The 18546-nt window shown below is 44.9% G+C and overlaps 1 protein-coding gene and 1 long non-coding RNA gene across 4 annotated transcripts in view; one reads left to right on the top strand and one right to left on the bottom strand.

Moving 5' to 3' along the window:
• The window catches only part of NCS1 (neuronal calcium sensor 1), a 63439-nt gene that overhangs the window by 12322 nt on the left and 32571 nt on the right, over positions 1-18546 (bottom strand). For 2 of the 3 annotated variants that reach the window (XM_080989992.1, XM_080989991.1), the window contains 2 exons: positions 10261-10285; positions 481-619 (listed from right to left, as the gene is read on the bottom strand). In XM_080989992.1, the coding sequence (XP_080846118.1) occupies positions 481-619; positions 10261-10285 (164 nt within the window). Of the gene's footprint in view, positions 1-480; positions 620-1310; positions 1630-10260; positions 10286-18546 lie in introns of those variants that run through there. The other variant, XM_080989993.1, reaches the window with a different exon arrangement.
• LOC308468073 lies at positions 4340-18438 on the top strand. Its single transcript, XR_013981446.1, has 3 exons — positions 4340-5039; positions 14066-14181; positions 17801-18438. It is a non-coding gene; the product is annotated as an uncharacterized lncRNA (long non-coding RNA).

The following is an 18546-nucleotide window of genomic DNA, read 5'->3' on the forward strand; positions in this document are numbered from 1 at the left end:
GGAGGTGGGACATTGGCCCAGGGTTTGTCAGGTCAGGAGCATCCCAGACCCTAATATTTCAGGGCCGAAATCTGAAACCAAGGTGTTGTCACAGGGGGCAGTGATGTCATGAGGATGGGCCCTAGACACGGAGGTTACTTGGGACAGGGAAGCAGAGGAGGACAGACACTACACTGTAATTTGCAGCCAGCTCCTGCCAGGCTGTAGCTTGCAAGCTGCATGCACAGTCCTCTTAATAATTTTGTTTATTATAATTAAAGGCCCTCTCACCCACCTGGAGATTCAAGCCCTCTGCCTGCCACCTGGAGGCAGCCAGGCCAATCTGGAGACTTCAGGTGACACCTGGCAACCGTGTGTGTGTGTGTGTGTGTGTGTACATGCTTTCAAACTGGCAAGCTCCATTAATGCTTCAGAGGGGAGGATAAGGAAGAATAAGGAAGTGAGGGGGGAGCGAATCACAGGGGAATGCAGTGGACTTACTTTGTTCTCGTCGAAGACGTTGAAGACGAATGTGGCAAACTTGGTTGGGTCCCCAAAGGGGAAGAACTGCTTGTAGATCTTTTGGAACCCAGCAGCGTCCAGCTGCCCACTGGGGCAGTCCTTGATGAAGCCTTTGTACCTGCGCAAGGAAGAAAGGGGAGGGGGAAACAGCTTGAAGCATATCACCAAGGTGCCTCACAGTATTGACAAGGCGCTACAGATTCTGTTCAAGGTGGCTCTGATGATACAGTCTTGAGCAAGGCAGAAAGCAAGGGACACGGAGTTATATCCAACTTGTTCACGGGGTTATATCCAACTTATATCCAACTTGTTCTTCTCAAGAGTATACCCACTGAAATTAATGAGCCAATACCTTTGGCTGGTTTGCTCTGAGTAAGACTGGCACTGGGTGCTGGGCACTGGGATCCAGCTCCCTGGAAATCTCAGGTTATACCTTTCCAGAGTTTATTTTGCCAGCGGCACTTGGCAGCCATTTTCCTTTCCCAGAATGTCCTTGGCTAACGTGTGGCTTGAGGGCATTCCTGGGGGGCGGGGAATGGCGGCCACCAGAAGGGGCACTTTTATTCTCCCCCACACTCCATGGCATGGAATAACACAACGTCCAGGACATACTGGGGAATGAAAATGTCTCCCTTGCCTAACATAAATGCATTAGAAGAGAAGAGCCTGCTGGATCAGTTAAGAAACCCTGAGAGTGAAGGCAGCATAACAGCTCAAAAGACTGAGCTAAAGTCAGCCATGGGTTCATTTCTTGCCTCTGCCATGAGTTGACTAGCTTGGTCTTAATCAAGTCCCTCCCCTAGCCTTACCCCCAATGTAGGGGAGAAGAAGATAAGAAGACCCCTGAAGCGGGATCATGACAATGGGCCTGCACCTCCTTGATGTTAGTATTTGGCATGTAATTTCATTGGGAATGTATTTCACAAAGAACAGATGGTATTGGGGAAAGGATGTGGCAGTAGGCAATTGGCAGTTGAGAACTGGCAGTTGAGAATAGGCAGTTGGCAGTTGGTTGGTTGGTTGGTTATTTCTGTTAGTTCTATATTGACTGTGAAGGTGAGAGGTGTGGGGACTTCATGCAGACGCTGCCTGGAGGAGTTTGGAAATAATACTTGTTGTTCAAATGTTACCAACCTGACAAGTAAAAAGATTTATACTCAGCTATTTGTGTAAAAGTGGGTGGGTGGGTGGGTGGGTGTATCACACCGGCCTCCTGTTCTTACAGTGGCCAACAAGATGCCCCAGTGAAGAAGAAGAAGAAGAAGAGTTTGGATTTGATATCCCACTTTATCACTACCCGAAGGAGTCTCAAAGCGGCTAACAATCTCCTTTTCCCTCCTCCCCCACAACAAACACTCTGTGATGTAAATGAGGCTGAGAGACTTCAAAGAAGTGTGACTAGCCCAAGGTCACCCAGCAGCCGCATGCGGAGGAGTGGGGACGCAAACCCAGTTCACCAGATTACAAGTCTACCGCTCTTGTAAACAGGACCTAAGCACAGGAGCCCTCTCCCTTCCTGTGGCTTCCAGCAAGTGGTGTTCAGAAACATTGCTGCCTCCAACCATTGTGGCTAATAGCCATGGAAATCCCTCTCTTCCATAAATTTGTCTGATCTTTTAAAGCCATCTAGCTAGGTTGGCGGCCATCACTGCCTCCCATGTTCCAGCTGGCCAAGCTGGCCTGATCCAGCAATGTGGTCTCATTTTGCACCCCCTTCATTCCACTGTGCTGCAGACAATGGCCCATCTAGCCCAGCATCCAGATCTCACAGGGGCTAACCAGATAGCCCAACAGGAAACTCATAAGCAGAATCAGAGCACAGTTCCCTCCTGTGGTTTCCCACATCCAAAGGGAGGCAAAACACAGTGGAAATCCATCTTACTCCCTTGAGTCTATGGTGGGAGCAACAGGAACAAATGGCCAAAATATTTACTAACCAGCACCCTGTTCCCCCAGCTGTTATTTCTGACTTAGGTAACACGGCAGCAGGAGTTATAATAATATTTACAGGAAAAGAGACCTTGATGGATGCAGCAGCTGTCACTGTGGGATTCTGGATTACCTTTCCTATGCATGCATGAGGCATATGGGTAGGCTGGCTTGATCAAAGCATGCCATTAGAAGGTTGAGGGTTTGTTTGTTTTTTAAATAGGTAGCTCTTCTCCATATAAGCCCACTTGCAGGGGGGGAAAGACTGGCTGGTACACCTCTCCTCTGACTGGCTCGAGAAGGCGCCTGATCCTCCCTACATGATTACAGGAGGTTTGGAATCCCAGGGATGATTTCACTATTCCCCTATACAGTCATACCTCATATTACGTTTGCTTCAGGTTGAGCGTTTTCAGGTCGCGTCCCGCAGCGACCCGGAAGTACCAGAAAGGGTTACTTCCGGGTTTCGCCGCTTGCACATGCGCAAAATGACATCACGTGCATGTGCAAAAGTGGCAAATCGTGACCCGCAGACACGGGTTGCGTTCTGCTCATGTTATGAACCGGCCTCCGGAACAGATACCATTCGCAACCAGAGGTACCACTGTATAGTATGGGATCATCATTCATGACAGAAGTTTATAAAGTTATACCTGGTGTGAAGAAAGAGGGTAGTGAAAAGCTTTTTCTCTCTCTCATAATACAAGAACTCACGGGCATTCAATGAAGCTGAATGTTGGAGGCTTCAGAGTGGATGAAAGAAAGGACATATTCATGCAGTGCATATGTACACTATGGAACTCGCTGCCACTTGAGGCAGCGATGGCCACCACTTTGGATGACTTTAAAGAGGACTGGACGAATTCACGGAGGAGAGGGCTATCAATGGCTTCAAACCATGATGGCTGTGCTCTGCCTCCATGGTTGGAGGGAGCAACGCTTCTGAATATCAGTTGCTGGGAATTACAAGTGGGGAGCGTTCCTATTGCACTCAAGTCCAGCCTTCAGGCTTTGCACAGGCATCTGGTTTAATCACTTTGAGAACAGAATGCTAGACTAGATGGGCCAATGGGAGCAGCCTTCCATGGTTTCAGGCAGGGGACATTCCCAGCCTTACATGGAGATGCTGGGAATTGAATCCTCTTTTAAGGCCATTCAAGCTGGTGTCAATCGCTGCCTACTACACATCAAAAGGCAAAAGAAAAGAAAAGGTCTCTGCCCCAAGGAGCAAGCTATCTAGATTTCATCAGTGGGAAGACCGGGGAGACAATGAAGGTGCTCTGCCCACCTGCCAAGATGGCCCATGGGGAAGGTTCCCCCGCCCCCCCGTGTGTGGGAGGTCTCTTTCTCAAAAGACACCTTAAGATACGACAAAGGGCTAAAGCAAAGAGTGAATCCATATCCCTTTTCTCATAGACACTGTAAGATGAGGAGAGAGAGACCATTCAACCCTGGCCCCCAAAACTCTGCTCTAAAAGAGCAATTCAAGATAAGCCACAGGGAGCCCTTGTATTTGGGGCACCCAGGGGAATCTGGGCTGATCAGGTCAGAGATCAGGTGCTTTCCGTGAAACCAATCCCTCTGACACACCTCAGGCCCACAAAAGGAACAGCTGATGATACATTTGCAAGGGCTGCCTTCTGCTGGTGAAGGCGAGGTGAGGGTGACCTGGTTTCAGACCCTGCTCTCCACTTTAATCTATTCCCTGAAATTATCTCAACAGCAAAACCTCATCATCTTCCACCTCCAAGAGCATTTAGCCAGATTTTCAGCAAACAAAGAGAGGCCAGCACCACCTACACCCCCCTTTTTTTGCATATATATTTTTTATTGAATTTGAATATTACATCACAAAATTAAAAAGGAAATTTTTTGATCGTTTTCAGCACAGCTGATCCAGGAGGCACCACCACAGATGGTAGGTGAGGAGAAATATCATTTTCAAATATTTATCCATGCTGATTAATATTTAGAAGAGGCATCGCCCCACAAATAGAAAAAGCGCTAGCTAGAAGCCTTCTGTCTTGCTCTGCTACTTTTCTTCTGGCAGGGAGCTTGCTTACTTATTTGTTTGTTCCTTTCTTGCATGTGTATCCCTTCTTTCTCTCCATGGGTGTTAAGGTGGCTTACATGGTTCTGCCCAGTGTTGATCATTCTAAGAAAAGGTATTCCCCTCTCAAAGGACGGGTAAATACAAGAAATGAAAGAAAAACTCTATTTGGAAAAGGCATTACTCCATGAGAGAGAAATGCCCCTTCTGAGATCAAGGCTGAGGAACCACATTCAAATATTGTTGGACTCCAACTCTCATCCAGCACCAGCCAACATGTCCAAAAGACAAGGATGTGAGTAGTCCAGCAACATCTAGATGGCCACAGGTCTCCCAAGTCTGCCTGAGGTACCGGCATAAAGTTGGCATGGTTGTGCTACTCAGTGTGGTTAACAAACCCACTTCAAACAATCGTTTCCCATTTCGGTTTAACCATTCAGATGCACCACTGAGACTGCAGCTATGCTCTACATTGCATCTACAGAGCACTGCACCATCGGAGTCCGCCTTCAGTTCACAATCTCCTAAAACAGGTCACACTATCAGACTACCTCACAAGGTGAGAGATGGCCCAAGAGAAAGCTCTTTTCTACTTGATTTAATTTAACACATTACCTATAAGAGAATGTCAGATTCTTTCCCACACACTCCCTTTTTCAGTTGCATGAAACAAAATTGGGGTGGGGATTGCTCCCTCTCTGGATACCATGGGCATAGCCAAGGGGGGGCATAGCAAACTGAGGTTCTGCTCCCTCAACAAAAGACCTGCCTCCCCCCCAACAAAAGGCCTTCCCTCGTAACAAAAATCCTGGCTACTCCCATGCTGGATGCTTAGTTTAACACTAGTTGAATTCCCCACCTTTACAGCCTGTTCTGATGGGGAATTAATCCTCCCTTCCCCAAACCAAGCTGTGCGGGAACCATCTCCTTCCCACGTGCCAAGATAAAATGGGAATAAACAAGGAACAGGAAGGGGGGGAAACACAGAGAGAAATAGCAGATGGGGGCGGAGAAGTGGGGAGGGGGTGAGATTAGGGGAGCATTATGCAACAGGGCCACCCGAATCTGTCAAGTATCAAACTGAGCGGCAAGGGAAGGGGGGGGGCTGTGTGTGCTAAGATGAAACTGATCAGGAAATATGACAGGGAAAGAGGCTGCATCTTCTTTCTCTCATTGCTGTCCATGACACAGCAGGAATCAGAAATGGGGCGGTGATGCATTTGAGGGCTGTTGGAACAAAAGAGAAATGGGGAGGGTGGCCACCTTTGTGGGAGTTTGCAGAGGGGGTAGCACGAAATCAGGAACACAGGAAGATGCCTTAGAATCACAGAACTGTAGCGCTGGAAGAGACCCCGAGGGCCAACCCACTGCAGTGCAGGAATATGCTGCTGTCCTATACGGGGATCGAACCTGAAACCTTGGCATTATCAGCACCACGCTCTAACCAACTGACCAAAGAACATTAAGATGATCCCACCTAGTCCAGCATCCTGTTCTTACAGTGGCCACCCACATGCCTCCTGGAAACCCACAAATAGGACCCGAGCACAAGTGCACCATCCCCTCTTGCCATTTTCAGGAACTGGAGGAGGAGATGGCCTCCATGGTCAGAACCAGAGCATAGCCATCGTGGCTAGCAGCCATCAATAGTCCTCTCCTCCTGCATGAATTTGTCAAATCATCTATTAAAGCCATTGAAGTTGGTGGCCATCACTGCCTTCTGTGGGAGGGAGTTCCACAGTGTAACAATGAAGTTAATCATTATTGTTCATTTATTATTATTATTATCAGCAGCAGCAGCAGTAGTAGTAGTAGTAGTAATATCCTGCCTTTCTCTTGAGACGGGATTCAAGGCAGCATCTAATATTTAAAAAACAACCTTATATAATGCAAAGTAATAAAAAGAAACTAGTTAATAACAATAGTTAAAATACATGCAAACACATTTAGAGCCAGCCTTTCAAATCCAGTGATCAGCATCACCTGCACCTTAGTTGGTCTCAACAGGAAGGTCTTAGCCTGCAGGCAGAAGGAAAGCAAAGAGGGAGCCAGTTCAACATCTCTTGGGAGAAAATCCCACAATATGGGAGCCACCACAGAAAAGTCTCTCTCTTTCTCTTGTGTCACCATAAACCATGCTTCTGATGGGACCAAGAGAAGGTGCTCACCCAAGGATCTGAGTACATTGGGTGGGTTTGTAGAAGGAGATACAATCTTTCAGGTAAGCCTGGGCCCAAGCCATATCAATCATGTGCTGAGCATGAGTGAAGCACAAAAGCTCCAAATCTAAGAGCTCTCCTGCCCCCATACAAGTTCACCTCCCATCCGCCAAACCATTCCCTGGAAGGAAACTGAGAAAGGAATAGAATGGAACATCCATGCCCAGCCATTTAACGCTTAGCCAGCTGATTAACTATAGGGGGCGGGAGAGTTGTGGGCGGAATTTTTCATTTCATTTCAGGCGGATGCTGTTCTCCTTCCCAGGAAGAATGAACTAAGTGTTTATTCTTCTGTGACTAACAGTGCAATTTGTTGTTCAATCTGGAACAAGCCAGGCCTGCTAGCATGGCCACACTCAACAGTGCAAATAAGTGAGCACGTTTGCATCAGCAAAGGGAATGCGCAGAAATGTTTCTGCGATGTGCTATGTGCTAATAAAGGAATCTCTGTACAAACTAAGGGTGCCTCTCCTCTCAATTTCCTGGAGCAGTTATTGGTAAGAGTGTGCAGTGATGGCCATCCATGTGAATGGCTTTAAAAGAGGATTAGATCAATTCATGGAAGAGAATATCAATCGCTACTAGCCAAAATAGCAATGTTCTTTCTCCCACCATTGGAAGCAGCATGTCTCTGAATACCCGTTTATGGGAATCTGTGCACCCAGGGTCTTTGCACCTTTTGATCATGCCTAGTAGTTATTGATAGCCTCATCCTCCATTTTTTGCCTAAATGCTTTTCAAAGCTGCCCAAGTTAGTGGCCATTCCCAGTCCAGTAGGAACAAATGTCCATCATTTTAATAATGCCCTATGAGTGAATGTGCTATTAGGTCTGTCCTGGATCATTGACCATGTTCTCCCTCCACAGCCTGAGGCAGTAATGCTTCTGAATACCATTACTGGAAACTGCTGGAGGGGAGAATGCTCTTGTGCTCAGGCTCTGCTTAAAGGTCCCCCATTGAGGCATCTGGTTGACCACTGTGAAAACAGGATTCTGAACTAGATGGGCCTTTGCTGTGATCCTGCAGGGCTCTTCTTAGCCACGGTAGCTAAGTTTCTCTGTTCAAATGCAGACTATCTCTGCATACCAGTTGTTGGGGAGCAACAACTACTGCACTCGGGTCCTGCTTGTGGACTTCCTATTGCAGCATCTCGCTGGTCACTGTGAGAACAGGAGGTTGGACTAGATCACCATTGGCCTGATCCAGTAGGCTCTTCTTATGTCCTACCTTCACTGTTGGAGGCAGTATACCACTGAAAACCAGTTAACATACATCACAAGGTACTGCTTGTGGGCTTCCCACCAGGGCATCTAGTTGGCCACTGTGGGACTAAGAAATGCCACTGGTTTGATCCAGTAGGGCTCTTCTTAGTTGCAGTTGCCATTTTCATGCATGTTCACCCAGTTTGGAGAGATTCCTTTGGAGTTCTCTGCAATCATCCCCTTCTATCCTTATGGTGATGAATAATTTGATGCCTTCTGTAAACTTGGTAAAGCTATAGCTCTGTCAGTGTTTTCAAATTCTGATATTTTGGTGTGGATGGCAATTTACAGAATTGTTGCTGTTTTATTAATTTAAAACATGTTTTACCCTGCTATTCAGCAGGAAAGTCTTCCTGGGCAGCCTAGAAGTAAAAAGTCTCTATGTATATGTGTAGATAGATAGATGTACAGATATGATAGAATATAAAGATAGAGAAAGATATAGGGGTGTTGGTGTGGGTGGGTGCTTACCCTGTTAGCTATCTAAAAGACATCACAGAAAAGAAAAAAAGAAGGGGGAGAAGCAAACTCAGGCAGCAGCTCTTAAGATAATGAAAATTCCTATAGAGAACTGGCTGTGATGGAAACAGATTGAGGGTTTCCAGGGTTTCAGGCAAGGGATGTTCCCAGCCCTACCTGGAAATGCCTGGAATTGAATATTCTGCTCTTCAGCTGCATTTGCGTTCCAGGCTGTAAAACAGTGGTGCCTGTCTTGCCCTGATAACAGATGGATGCCTTCCAAAAAAAACAAACTACAGAGGTTTGGGGAAGGAGCCAGCCTTTCTAGACTGTATGTATGCCCTGGAGGAAAGGCACCATTGATCGCACAGCACAGCCATTTTTATTATTTTTAAGTGTTATCTACAAGATGAAAATATAATGAGAAGGTTTTGCAAATCAGATACATGCAGGGTTTAATTCAAGCAGGGTGGGGGGGAATGGGAGCTTGTGCAATCCTAGCAAAGAAAAGAGAGCCTCTGAGGGAGTGCAGAGCATTTTTCCACCATAAATGTAGCACATAGCAGCCCTTGTTTCTTGAGCTACATCAAGTTTCTCACTGTAAATGGAATTTCTGCACCCTAACTTCTGCCAAAAGACTGATAGTGATTTATTGGAAAGATAAAACCATGGCCCGCTTTAAACAACTGATAGAAAATATGACAACACTCGCAATATACGAACAGATTGCATTTAGATGTAGACTGTGCATGAATAAATAAAATGATATTTGTAATGCAGTTATAAAAATGCACATGTAAAAACTGTAATATATTGTTAGTAATTTTTCATTAGTTGGAATAACTATATTGCTTACATAATTATATATATCACAATTTCAATTTTTTTGCTTTTTCTTTAATTTTTGTTTTTTTTCTTCTTTTCCTTTTATTCTATTCTATTCTATTCTCTAACTGAAAGTTTTCAATAAATAATAATAATAGTCTCTCACTGCATTTGGTTTCTGACTATACATTAGGCAGAACTGTCAGATAGTGAGAGCTGTTTGACAGAAGGTAATGGAATCTCCTTTATTGGAAGTTTTTAAACAAATGTTGGAAGGCCATCTGTCAGGAAATCTTTAGGTGAAATTTCTGCATTGTAGGGGGGTGGACTTTATGACCTTTGGGAACGTTTCCAGCTCTCCAGTTCTATGGTTCTATGTTTCTTTACAACTAACACAGCGGGAGTCAGAGGCAAAATAATTGGAGCAATGAATGTAAAATAATTACCTTTGTATAGTTGGCTAATTGTTGTTGTTGTTGTTTTCTCTCTCTCTCTCTCTCTCTCTCTCACACACACACACACACACACACACACAAACAGTGTCTATAATATCCCCCCAGGCAAGCAAGAAGCACTATCAGAGTTCAATGACACATTCCAGCCAGGCAAAAGCACTCAGGGTGCAAAGCTGAGTCAATGAGGGGTGTGGCTGGAAAGTGGGTGTGGCCTGAGAAGAAGGGGGAATGGCTTAGGGAGAGTTCCAAGGGCCAGAGAGAGGGGTCTGGAGGACCGCATTTGGCCCCCAAGCTTTAAGTTCCTCACCCCTGCTTTGTTCCTCTGCCCAGTCAAGATTTCATTCCTCCCAAATTATCAGGCCTACAGATGCTACATTCCATTCCAGAAATTGCATCCCACAAATGAGACAGGAAATTATAGAGACCATCAGGCAAGCATGTAACATGCACACCTGTGCAATGGTAGCAGCAGACTCCCCATTTCGCTTTTTTCGTGCTCACGAACACAAATGTGCATGCTTGTGAACTCACAAGACTCCAGAATAGCTCTGAGTACTCACCACTGCTGGACCTCCTTCTCCGTAACTGGAAAAAGAACAGAGAAAGAGAGAGTGTGTTTACTGGTCACTCAAAGAAAAATGCAGTTTTGAGTTCTCAGTTCTCACTACCTAAATGTTTTAATCTAGTTCATACATTCTGACTCACTGCTTTAAACTTGATTCAAGCACAGTACCATTGTTTATCAGCAACTGAAGCCTTGCTCACACTTTATGGTACAAGCTGCCTCTACACACATGCAAGTGTTTGTGTGAAAGAGTGCCCACTTGTTGCTTTGCACAGCTCAACTGCCTGGGTACACAGGCAAATGGACCCTACACTCCACTGAATGTTACATGTGAGTAAAGTGAGCATCTCAAATGTTTGTGAACACAAATTAGTCACTCATTGAATGTAACCACCAATTTGAACATTCTGCCAGTGCTGCTGTTGCTTCTTCTAATGTTGAAGGCAAGCAGTGAGTGTCAAGAGCTCCGGAGCAAAAGAACAGTGGGAGATATCAGCAACACATCTTTACAACAGCAATAAAATCTAAGAGGCAACCCCTCCCCCCAATATAATAAAACTCAGTCTAATGAGGATAATGCTCAGCAGCCAAATAACGTTGAATGTCATTTAGAAAACAAAAACAAGACGGGTTGGGTCAGAACGAAATGGAGTAATGTGGAAGAGGCTGTGGCTGGCTGGCTAGCAGGCTAGAACCTTAAAGAAAAAGAGATTTTATTAAAGCTTTTTCATAATGCAATAAAATAAAAAACTAATCTAACTAAAAACAAAGAGAAAAGAAAACATCAAAGGAAAACAAGAAAAGAAAGAAAAGAGAAGTAGAGAAGAAAAGTAAAAAGGACTTTTTATTTTCTGACTGTCAGTTACGTAAAAGAAATTATTCAAAATATTGACTCCAGAGTGACACCCACCTGATCTCCTTTCTGTTACACAATATTTTCCCAATCTTCTGACCCAAATAGACCAAAAGTCCAAAAGGGATTATCTAATTATTATTATTAATAATATTAAATGTCACCAATAATTTTTCTCTAATTTAGAATATTAACCTTGTCTCCTGTAACCTCAACATTCCTCCATATATTCAATAATAAGTATTTGTCCACACAAGAGTCTCTCCACTGTGATCATATATGAAAACAATATTTCATAATTTTTTTTACTCATTAGTTCGCACCCAGTTTCACATCATCTGTTCCTACTGACTGTTATAACTCCTGTGGTTTTCTATCTTGATTTTGAAAAAAATATTGCTTCTATTTACTCTTTACAGCCATTCCTATTCCAAGAAAAGCGCTAGAGGTTTGATAGCTTTTTTTCTCTAACTTCAAACTGCATACAGAGTCCTTTCTCTTTCTCAACTCTATCTCTGCCACCTCAGGATGTCTCTTAATCCCGTCTCTTAAGCTTAGGACCCTCGTACCTACGGAGAGCCTTAAGGTCCATAAATAGCAACACCCTAGTGGTTCCAGGCCCTAAGGAAGTTAGATTAGCTTCAACCAGAACCAGGGCCTTTTCAACTCTGGCTCCGGCCTGGTGGAACGCTCTGCCTCATGAGACCAGGGCCCTGCAGGATCTGATTTCTTTCCGCAGGGCCTGTAAGACAGAGTTGTTCCGCCTGGCCTTTGGCTTGGAGCCAATTTGATTCCCTCCCCCTCTTTCTTCTTTTCTTTTTCCTTTCTCCTCCTGTGATGAGGCTGCATTTTAATGTTTCAATATTTTAATGTTGTATTTTAATTTTGTTTTTAAGTTGTATTCATTCAACATGTTTTTATTATTGCTTGTTAGCCACCCTGAGCCTGGCCTTGGCTGGGGAGGGCGGGGTATAAATAAAAATAATAATAATTATTATTATTATTATTATTATTTTTCTGTCCATCCATACCTTCATTCCACTCCTCCACAACTTTGCTATTTGGAGGTTTCATTCCTCTAATCACCTTTGTGAAGGATGTCTCAATTTCACCATCTTTTGCTTCCAACTCTACCATTTCACCCTCCTTTTCTGGCAATCCTTATGTGTTCTCTTTAATTCCACTTTCCATTTCATCCTTCTCTGGTTTGCTTTCATTCACAATTTCATCAATCTTAGAGCTCTAATCTCTTTTATTTGTTCATCAGACAATTGCTGAAGAATGCCAACAGTCAATGGAATGTCCAACAATGTATTTGCCGTATGAAATATTCTTTATCTTATCAACAATTCAGTACCCATCTTAAAATCTTCACAGTCTCCACCTGAATAACTTCAATCTCCACCTTAAGATCTTCACAGCATTTTCTCTTATGAAACCACATTCCTTTCTCACACATGAAATGTGAGGTAGAAAAAATACTTTTGATTTAAAGGCAGCACTTTCATCGGGAAAACAGATCATCATCATCATCATCACCATCTTAGCATCCAGAACTCTCTTGATCATTTAAAACTTTACTGGTTCAAACAATTAGAACATGCTTCTTGTTCTACCTTCAGTCTTTTAATTATCAACAGGACAGAGCCCCCAATAGCAGTTTAAATATAGAAAAGTCAAGGAGTATAGTACTAGGAATATAGATTGTTAGACCCTTTTACCTATAGTCCACTTGCAAACAGTGTGCCTCTCTTTCTACCCCTCTTGCAATGAACAGACCACACACTGTTAAATAAGTTTAAAATGCTTTACTTACAAAACCTTCCAAAGGTCAAATTCATGCATTTATCCAAGCAAGGAGAATAGAGGCAGAATACCCTTAGGTAGAAAATACAGAAAGATAGCTTCAAACATGTGCCGTGGGGGGTGGGGGTGGAGAGCTGCCGCCCTAGATCAAGTAAAACAATAGAAATGCTTAACTAACTGACCAATCACATCGGTTTTGCCCCTCCTAACAAAAGTCCTGTCCCCCCCTAACAAAAATCCTGGCTACGCCCATGGCCTCATGTCTGCTTTCAAAGGAGAGGAGACAAAGCCACTGGGGCAGAGTGATTAGTGTTGGGCTAGGAAGTCAGGGTTCAAATCCCCACTTGGCTATGACGCTCACTAGGTGTGGTATTGGGTCACAGCCATTGCCTCTCAGCCTATAACATATTTCACAGGGGTGGAAAGAGGATTAAATGAGGAGGGAGAGGACCATGTACACCACATTGAGCATCTTGGAGGAAAAAGTGGGACATAAATACAATAAATCATCAACACCATCAGAGAATTCTGCACTGGTTACAGTGGTACCTCAGGATAAGAACTTAATTCGTTCTGGAGGTCCGTTCTTAACCTGAAACTGTTCTTAACCTGAAGCACCACTTTAGCTAATGGGGCCTCCCACTGCCGTCACACCGCCGGAGCATGATTTCTGTTCTCATCCTGAAGCACGGTTCTTAACCCGAGGTACTATTTCTGGGTAAGCGGAGTCTGTAACCTGAAGCATCTGTAACCTGAAGCGTATGTATGTAACACGAGGTACCACTGTATATTGTGCCTCTGAGTTTAGGCACAGCGTACCTCTGTGGGAGGGATGATCCATTATTTGAGGGGATGTGGCCTGGATAAGTAGTGCAGCCTTGAGAAGGCCAGTGAGAGAGGTCTTATAGGCGGCTCCTCAATTCTCTCTAGATAGATCAACGGTCCGTCTGGGTATAAACCAGCTTCCTACATTCAAGTTCATTTCTGACCTCCTTCCGCCCCTCCTGGTTCTTCCTGCTTCCTTCTAATCACCTCTTTATGGAGGCAATTGTACACTGGAACCTCAATGATGCCTTTATTACAGCTTCAGACCTGTAAAGTCTTCTCCCTGCACCTCATTAGCTCATTGCTGTCCTGACAGGCCTTGATGGAGCAAGTCCAACAAAGGTATCCGTGGCAGGAGGGGAGAGGCAGCCCAGAAATGTCTCAGAAGAAACCCTGATGTTGAAAATGAATATATGGAATAGGATGCAATAGGTGGGCGGCTGTGGTCAGGGAAAGGAAAGCCAATAGAAAATTAGCTTGAGAATCTGCAAATGGCAGAGATGGGCATTTTAGAGGATAGAGACCTGCCTTATTTTGAGTCAGACCAATGGTCCATTCAGTTCAGTATTGTCTACGCTGACTGGCAGCAGATCTCCAGAGTTTCAGGCAGGGAGTCTTTCCAGCCTTACCTAGAGATGCTAGGATTGGACTTGGTAACTTCTGCATGAAAAGCAGGTGCTCTACCACTTAGCTAGCTGCAGCCCTTCTCCTAACAATAATTTCATGGTTCTGAAATAAAGGGCTGATTTAAATGGGAAGCTGCGTTATATCTAGTCAGACCATCCAGCTCAGTATTGTCTACACTGACTAACAGCAGCTCTCAAGGGTTTTAGGTGGGATTCTCTCCCAGTCCTACCTAGAGATGCCAGGGACTGAACCTGGGACCTTCTGCAAGCAAAGCAGATATCCTATTGCTGAGCTAAAGCCCCTTCCCAAATGAACCCACTCTGGAGAGCTGCAGTGTGAACAACCCTGAGCTAGATGGCACAATGGTCTGATTCAGGATAAGGAACTTCCAATGTTTGTAAGTGAAATCCCTTGCGGACCTCAAAGGGCGAATCAAGCTTATATTCTCCCCCCATAAACACACACCTTGTTTTCAATCAGACATTACTGCTGATGATCAGTGACAAGATAACTGACACTGCATTCTCCTACAGAGAAGTGGCCTCAGTCCCAAATCTGAACATATCCATTCCAATAGGCAAACTCTCTCTCCTAGTCATTATTGCCTGTTTCAGTTGCTGGAGCAAGGAGGGCACATCACCATTATTACCCTAGCCCATGATCTCACTGTCCACACTGATTGGCAGTGAAATTGTGGAATTCCCTGCCACAAGAGACAGTGATGATGCAGTGGTTAGAGCACTGACTTCAATGGCTTTAAAAGAGGATTTGTGGAGGATAAGACTATATATGACAGTGGCTGCAATATGCCCCTGTATACCAGTTGCTGGGACTCACAAGCAGACAGAAAGCTCTTGCTCTCATGTCCTGTTTGTGGGCTTCTCATAATGGGCACCCATCCGGCCACTGTGAGAACAGGATGCTAGACTGTCTGGGCCCCCTCTAGCCTGATCCCTCAGCCCATTCTAATACCCTTATCATTCTAATATTCTTTTTCATCAATCTGTCCCCCTCCTTTACAAGATGCAGTGCTGACCACCAACTTGGATAGCTTTAAAAGAAGATTAACCAGACATGACTTCTATCCATGATGGCTATGTTCCTCCTCCTCCACTAAGGCAGGATTTCGAGTTGATGGGAATCATAAGTGAGGAGAGCGCTGTTGTGGACTTACCATCTGGTTGGCCACCATGAGAGCATGATGCTGGATTAGACAGCCCATTGGCCTCATCCAGCATTGCAGGGCCTCTTCTGATGCTCTAAAATTAGGAACTGGCTCCCTGAACCACCAGGATTTCTGGACAGGGCTGGCCCAAGTCTACAATGCCAGGATTCTCAGCATAAACTCATACACAAAATTCTATTTCCACCACTGGTGTAAGGGTGATCTGAAAGGGGAAGACGACCCCTTTTGTCAGGTATCATAAGAACATTAGAAGAGCCTACTGGATCAGGTCAATGACCCACCTAGCCCAGCATCCTGTTCTCACAGTGGCCAGCCAGACGCCCTAATGGGAAACCCACAAGCAGGATTCGAGCACAAGAGCACTTCCCTCCTGAGGTTTCCAGCTATTGATATTCAAAGCATTGCTGCCTCCAGTTGAGGAGGTAGAACATAGCCATAAAGGCTAGCAACCATCAATAGCCCTCTGCTCCATCAAACCAAGCTCACTCTCCCTCTCTCTGTTAGAATCATAAAAAGCATAGAACTGTAGAGTTGGAAGAGACCTCAAGGGTCATCTAATCTAACCCCCTGCAATGCAGGAATCTCAACTAAAGCATCCATGACAGGTGGCTATCCAGCCTCTACTTAAAAACCTCCAAGGAAGGAGAGTCCATCACATCCCAAGGAGTCTGTTCTGCTGTTGAACGGCTCTTACTGTCAGAAAGTTCTTTCTGGTGGTTAGTCATAATCTGCTTTCTTGCAACTTGAAGCCATTGGTTTGGGACCTACCCTCTGGAGCAGGAGAAAACAACCTTGCTCCATCTTCCATGCAACAGCCCATTAGATATTGGAAGATGGCTATCATATCTCCTCTCAGCCTCTTCTTCACCAGGCTAAACAGACCCAACTCCGTCAATTGTTTCTCATAAGGTTTGGTTTCCTGACCCTTGATTAACTTGGCTTCAACCTCTCGACTCATTCCCTGACAATAAATTTCCATTTTGTGTCAATTGGCAAGAAAAAAAATAACAAAGATTAAGAGAAATTAATCAATATATCTTTCCCTTGCTATCTCTAAGTCTTAAAAGCACGTAGGACTGAATTATTCTTCCAGGAGGGGTTTTAATTAACCTGAAATAAATCAATATTTATTCATTACTTGACAAGGAAGAGAGAAAGAGAAAGAGAGAGATTGTGCAGGACGGTGGTATTTTTTTAATCTGTGCGGCTTTGGGAGATAGATGCAGGAAGGAGCTGGCTTGAGCATGTTAGCAAAGGCTGGAAGGACAAAAGGAGCATTAGCCGAGTGATGGATTGACACACACATGCCTAGCAGGAAAGAGGGTTTTCTGCAGCAGAGGCAGCCACGCCGCAGTGACCACGCTCATCACACTGGTGAATGGGGAGGCAGGAGAACCATGCACTTCCTCTGCCAGGGACACCTGATAATTGAGTTCCAGCAGTGTTTAGGAACACGAGAAGCTGGCTTGTGCTGAGTCACAGCATTGGTCCATTTAGCTCAGTGTTATGTACAATGACTGGCAAAAGCAGATTTCCATAGTTTCAGGCAGGGATCTCTCCCAGCCCTACCTAGAAATGTCACTGGGGATTGAACCCAGGAACAAAGAAATCTTCCTTATACTGAATCAGAGATATTGGTCCATCAAACTCATTACTATCCATACCGACAGGGACTGAACCCAGGAGATTCTGCATGTCAATCAGATACTCTGCTGCTGACCTAAGATTCTAGTCCTTATAGAGTAAGGGCTGGATTCAATAGGTACATAGTAATCCTCTTTGCACTAGCAGATCTATGTGGTTGTCATGCTGACAGCTCTTGGCAGCCACCATAGCAGTGCCATCCAACTGTTCTCTCTCTCACTCAACTCTCTCCCCATTCACACAAAATGCGCCATCGCAGCTGAATGCAAGCACATTTCACACTTCTCTGCCCACCCACCAGCACCGCACTCCCATCAGTAGCATTTACACTTCCTTCACAAGCAGGGCAAAAGTAAAAAATAAAAACCGGCAATGCTCAATTATCATAACTTAAGCTTCTAGCAGATGGTGAAAAAATGCAGGAATGTGGGGGCAAAGAACATGTAATGTGGAGGGCTGTAATGGTCAGTTTTGTTTTGTTTTGTTTTGTTTTGTTTTGTTTTGTTTTGTTTTGTTTTGTTTTGTCAAGTAGTTTTGCTTGCATAAAGAGCTGGCTTTGAAAGAACTGAACTGGTGCATGCTTCCTCCCTTCAGCGGTAAAAATAAATAAAACTGATGACACACTTTCAAAGAGAGCAGGGGCAGTTGACCGGCCTTCTTGATGCTGTTGGAATACAACCCTCACCATCTGAGAATACTGGCTGGGCAGGGGGCTCAGGCTGATGGGAACTGGAGTCCTACAACATCTGGAGGGCCAACTGTTCCAGAACAGTGAATCAAGAAGAGGTATTATCCTTTCTCATATGGGAATGCCTCTCCTAAATAGAAGCAGTCTTCCATCTATTGCATTCATCCAGCTCTTGAGAAGGTAATGCCTCCTCTTTGCATTGCAGAGGGTTGAACTAAAATACCCTTTAGGTCCCTTTCAACTCTACAATTCTGTAGAGTTCTGCCGTGGGGAAGTTGATCTAAGAAGAGGCATTCTCCCTTCTCTCAGGAGGAATGCCTCTTCTATTTAGAGGCAACAGGTATGTCCTGTGGAGAGAAGGGGTGTGGCCTGCAGAGAGTCAGGTAGAGAGGAACTGAGGGCCACATCTAGGGCCTGGACTGGACTATTCCCATCCCTGATTTAAATCCTCATCAGAGTTTTGACTGCCGTGTGTGCTTTCTCTTAGAATGCCAGTCTCCTACACCATGATCAGTCACAGACACTGGCGGAGGAAGAGGGGGGGCGGGGGGAGCGCACCGCCCCTGGCAGCGCGATCCCGGTGGGGTTCCATCGTGGCTGCCACCTGGCCCACGCTGGGTGCCCCGCCCCCAGGACTTGCCCCTGCGGGCAG

Source organism: Podarcis pityusensis, assembly GCF_964106645.2.
Source record: "Podarcis pityusensis genome assembly, chromosome: Z".
Lineage (NCBI taxonomy): Eukaryota > Metazoa > Chordata > Lepidosauria > Squamata > Lacertidae > Podarcis > Podarcis pityusensis.